Source organism: Otolemur garnettii, unplaced genomic scaffold (genome assembly GCF_000181295.1).
Source record: "Otolemur garnettii isolate 467f Iridium unplaced genomic scaffold, OtoGar3 scaffold00091, whole genome shotgun sequence".
Classification (NCBI taxonomy): domain Eukaryota; kingdom Metazoa; phylum Chordata; class Mammalia; order Primates; family Galagidae; genus Otolemur; species Otolemur garnettii.
Window position 1 is genome coordinate 1825273 of NW_003852486.1, and position 5493 is coordinate 1830765.

Consider the following 5493-nt stretch of genomic DNA (forward strand, 5'->3'; position numbering starts at 1 on the left):
GCCTTGTTTCTAGTGCCAGCCCTGTCACCAGCAGGCTATGACATGTGCTCAACCATTTCTGCCTTTGGGCCTGCAGCTCCTGCATGGCAAGGTGAGGGGCATTGATCAGATAATGTCTAAGTTCTTTCCAGATGCTCACATTTGATGTCCTTAATACCAGGAAAATTTTCTGAATCAAGAAAGAGGCTTGAAGTAGTTCATGTGCTATCTTTACCCTTTTTTCCTAGGAATCATGAATTATGTCAACCATACCTGGACCCAGAGTTTCATCCTTGCTGGTTTCACTACCACTGCGACCTTACGACCACTTGCCTTCTTCGGGACCCTGTGTATCTATCTCCTTACTCTTGCAGGGAACATGTTCATTATTGTCCTGGTTCAGGCAGATTCTGGACTATCCACACCCATGTACTTTTTTATCAGTGTCCTCTCTTTTGTAGAGATCTGGTATGTCAGCACCACAGTGCCCACACTGCTACATACCTTACTCCACGGGTGTTCGCCCATCTCATCAGCTGTGTGCTTCATCCAGCTGTATGTCTTCCATTCCTTGGGCATGACTGAGTGCTACTTGTTGGGTGTCATGGCACTGGACCGCTACCTTGCCATCTGCCGCCCACTCCACTACCATGCACTCATGAACAGACAGGTGCAGTTACGGCTAGCTGGAGCCACATGGGTGGCTGGTTTCTCAGCTGCACTTGTGCCATCCAGCCTCACTGCCACTCTGCCTTTCTGCCTGAAGAAGGTGGCTCATTACTTTTGTGACTTGGCACCACTAATGCAGTTGGCATGTGTGGACACAGGCTGGCATGCGCAAGTCCATGGGGCAGTGATCGGTATAGCTACTGGGTGCAACTTTGTGTTCATTTTGGGACTCTATGTGGGCATCCTGAAAGCTGTGCTGAAACTACCTTCAGCTTCCAGTCGTGCCAAAGCCTTCTCCACCTGTTCCTCCCATGTGACTGTGGTGGCACTGTTCTATGCTTCTGCCTTTGCTGTATACGTAGGATACCCTGGGAGTCGACCCGAGGGCACTGACAAGCTTATTGCCTTGGTGTATGCCCTTCTTACTCCTTTTCTCAATCCCATCATCTATAGTCTTCGCAACAAGGAAGTGAAGGAGGCTGTGAAGAGGGTCACTGAAAGGATTGGGACTATTTGGAGGGAACTCTGATGCTCTCATTCATGACAATCTACCTTCTTGGTAACTGTGAGAATCAGCTGGTTGGTTAGTCAATCATCTGGTCAGAGTCAAAGTAAGTACCAGTAAAGGAATTAGTAAGATTATAAGTCAAACATGTTGCTCACACCCACTTGTGAGTTAGTCAGAGTTGAAAGACATGGAAAAAAAGAAGTTATGGTCTCGAATTCTACCCCATTCTGATGGGGAAGAAATGCCACAAAGGAGGAAAAAATAGGGACACAGAGCAAGTGTTTTGGGTGAATTTATGACTTAGAAGCACTGTATGGCATGGAAAGAGAGAAGAAAAACTAAATCCATGTGTGATAGCTTTAGCTATGATAGGGTTCCTGATAGGAGAAGGGCTAAGGGGGTGGAAAACAAGATTCACAACAAGGAGACTGTGTAGCTTGTGTGAAGTTTCAGACATGGAACAGCAAGCATGGGCAGACATCTTGCCAGCTTATGGAATCCAGTAATTCTGGGTTATCATGGGACTAGAGGTAATTTAGTGGAGGAAAGAGTTGTCAGGCTGGTGACTGAAAGCTAGAGATTAATAGTTTACTTTCTTATATGGCAAGGGGAGGGTATTGGAGATGAGGATGTTGTCTTGGTTGTATTCCATATCAAGGAATACACCTTAAAACAATCTGAAGCATACATTAAAAAAGAAGCAGCAAACAAATGAAAAAACTTGTAAATTTTATATGTAAAGTATACACACAAAGTAGAATAGAGAGTAAAAATAGAAAGTAGAGATAAAAACTCTGATTACATCCTATTACCTCTTTCTTCCCCAGGGCCCCTATCATTTCCTCTGCTGAGCAGAATTTTAAAATTAATTTAAGTGCAAACTCCTTACTTTAATGATGTGTGAAGTGAGGGCCAAACACCTGGTAAAGGATGGGCAGATAATTGTTGAGAAAAACAGGGCCAAAACCTGGGCAGAGACTAGCTACTGTATGGGTCTCATGTACTCTCCATTTTCCTCATTAATACATATTCCACTGGTAAAAATAAAACCAATTATTTTTTGTATGTCTGCTTTATGCCAAAACAATAATAGCTGCTTTCAAGTATTTTTAATTTAATCTTCATAATATCCTGCTGAAGGAGAGAGAAATATCCCAGTATTTACATAGTAAAACTAGAAAGATTTTTGGACTTACTGTAGAGAGATCTAAATTCAACCCTACACCCACTCCAGCTGGCTGAGAGTCTTTGGCAAGGCTGTCTCAGCTTCATTCTCTATGTCTGTAATGTAAGAGGATGGCAGGGAAGTGATAGCTCCCATTTCTTCTTGCTTAGGGAGTTTTGATTCTACAACTGGAACATCTCTTACAAAAAGCAGGAACTGAATGAAGTAGGCCCAGATTGGTAAGATCTGCATAAATACAGCAGAAAGGGAAAGGTGCTGTCCCAAATTCAAATTTTGCCTTTTTTTGCCTACGTGATCTTTGGCACATAACTTTGTCTGTGATCTAAATTGTGTTTTCCCTAAAAAGTCTATAACAAAGTGTTCTACAGTTGACTTAAATAACACCTACTAAGAGTTCAGTAAATAAATTAGCTTCGTTATCCAAGAGATGGGACAGTGTGGTGGGTAGTGCATATAGTTGGAAGACTTTCTGATTTTGTTGAAACATTTATTCAACTCTTGTTGTGTGACCTAATACAATGCACTTATCTTCCCTGTTCCTCTGTTTCCTTATATTTAAAATGAGGACAGTAATAGAGAACCTTCAGCACTATTTAAATATTAGTCATTATTACTTCAAAGTTTTTCTATATCCAGTTTATGTAGTGGGGATACATAGCTGCCACAATGCCCAGCTATTTTGTTTGTTCCTTTGTTTAGCAGGCCTGGGCTGGGTTCAAACCCATCAGCCCCAGAGTATTTGGCTGGCGCCCTAACCACTGAGCTATGGGCACCCAGCTGCAGCTCACATTTTTATTATATGTGGGGTCAGTAGACTTGGTGACACTCCAAATGAAGCCTTCCTTTTTGACCCAAGCGTCCAAAGTCATCTTGGCAAAACCTGAGGAGTATTTCCTGCTTTCATGCTGTTTTCCTAAATGCAAGGTGCAATACTTCATTCTGCTGACCTGCTAAGGGCTTTTGCTCCATTTGTACCTCACTTTACACAGATTACTCTTTTTGGAGGAAAGTTATGGGCACAACAACTCCATTTTTTTCCTGTGGTGGCAACACTAAAGACTGGCTTAAACTACTAGTCCTTGAAATGGCTTGGGTTACATTAATGAATAGTGCTTTAGTTTGCATTAATTAGTAGTGCTGTGAGTTATCATATAATGATAAGAGTTATTATTGCGACATAATGATAGGATTAATTTTTAATAATACATATTTATAGAATCTATACTTGTGGTGAACATAAGGTACTTACAATCCCGTTTTGGAGACATTAAATTGCCTTCTAACAACTCAAGGCAGCCTGTGTGTAGCACATTGCTGTTGGTTTCAATCACAGCATGTAGTGTTCCTTCATATTTGAACAAATGAATGAATGAATGAACTCCTGAGAGCAAATGAGTGTGATAAAGATTGAGTGCCCCTCCTACAACTCCACCTGGAAGTAAGCTCTTTCTTAGATCCATTCCCAATGCCAAACTTCCCTTGCCTTTCATTCTGTGATTGTTCCTCTCTTGAAACCTTGTTAGGTTTTTCCCTTTGGAATGAATATACAGGTTAGATCATCCTTAGTGGAGAGCTTTCCAATAAATATAACACAAATGTGTGCCGACTTACTATGTTTCTACCCCTGTCACATACAAACATATGCTTTGAATGGTCAGATAAGTGGCAAGGGAATTAGAATCCCTGGACTGGTTGTCTCTGGCAGAAAGCAAACTTTCTGTTCACCTCAGTGTGCCCTACAAATTCATCACTTTTTACAAGGGCTATAGCGCGCACGCACACACACACACACACACAAATATTTGAGAAGCAGCACCTTGGTGTGTGACATATTGGGGTAAATGCCCAAGGCCAAGCCTAAATTTTAGCCAGTTCTTCTCTTGGGATGCCTGAGTAGAGACTGTAGCCATATGGACAATAAGAGGCCAATCTGAAGGGCAGCATAATCGGAGCATTCACACTATACTAGCATCAAGGGTAGCGTTTTGTAATGTAGGATGTGTACAGTCTGTAGGCCAAACTCAAGTAAGTTAGAGAGCAAAAGGAGAGTCACTATTGTACCCTGGTATACCAGACATAAACCAGAGCTGTCATCGGCAAACAAAGACCTACACCGCAATACTATGTATATCACTTCAGCTGCATAGTGTTTTTTGTAAATATCTTATTTGCTTCAATGAGTGATGCACAGAGAGGGTTCAAAAAAAAAGCAATCTAAACAGAGCTGCATAAGAAGCCTGGCTCCAATTCCCCAACCTGTCTGTTGCTTTTTACTTTTCATGTCACCCTAACAGATCACCTTTAATAGATTTTCTGTAAACTTACAGTGTTTCTATATGCATAATCCAGAAGGTATGAATATTTTAAAATTCTTTATTCTTGTATATATGGCCCCATACTATATAATTTGTTGTCTTCACTTCTTCTTAAGAACAAATCTTAGAGATTTCCCCCATGTGATTGCGGAGAGTACCATCTCAATTTTAAAAGTAGTTTCATAGTATTTCATTGTGTATTTAGTTTAACTGACCCTCTCATGAAGGATTCTCATGTTGATGCCAGTATTTGACCATTAAAAGCAGAACTATGTATTTGATATATGTACATACATATTTATAGAGGTGGGATACCTGGGTCATTGGTAATTTGAGCAAATATTCCTAAATGTTCATGCTATTTGGGTAAATATTCCTAGATTTTTCTAAAAAGAATTATGCTACTTTTTTCTCTCACCAACAATGGATGCAATTTTGTTTCCTCACTGCAACTTTGATGAAGCATGTTTCTAAAACTTTTGGATCTTTGTAACTATGAAGATTAAGAAATGGTACATCTGCTTGCTGCCCATAGCACAGTGAGTAGGGTGACAGCCACATACACTAAAGTTGGCAGGTTTGAACCCAGCCCAGGCCAGCAAAACAGCAATGACAACTGCAACAAAAAAATAGCTGTTCATTGTGGTGGACACCTATAGTCCCAGCTACTTGGAAGGCTGAGGAAAAAGGATCACTTAAGCCCAAGAATTTGAGGTTTCTATAAGCTGTGGTGACATGGCACTCTACCAAGGGTGACATAATGAGACTCTGTCTCAAAAAAAGAAAAGAAAAGAAAAGAAAAAAGAAATGATATTTCATTTCATGCTAGTTTTATG

General features: G+C 40.7%; 1 protein-coding gene across 1 annotated transcript; it reads left to right on the forward strand.

Moving 5' to 3' along the window:
- Positions 1–232: 232 nt before the first annotated feature.
- On the forward strand, positions 233–1177 carry LOC100959773 (olfactory receptor 6N1-like). Its single transcript, XM_012808490.1, has one exon. It carries the CDS (start codon positions 233–235, stop codon positions 1175–1177), a length of 945 nt encoding a protein of 314 aa, XP_012663944.1.
- Positions 1178–5493: the final 4316 nt, after the last annotated feature.

What these genes read in the sequence shown, in the direction of transcription:
- LOC100959773 (XM_012808490.1), top strand. Translation starts at nt 233, where the DNA reads ATGAATTATGTCAACCATACCTGGACCCAGAGTTTCATCCTTGCTGGT.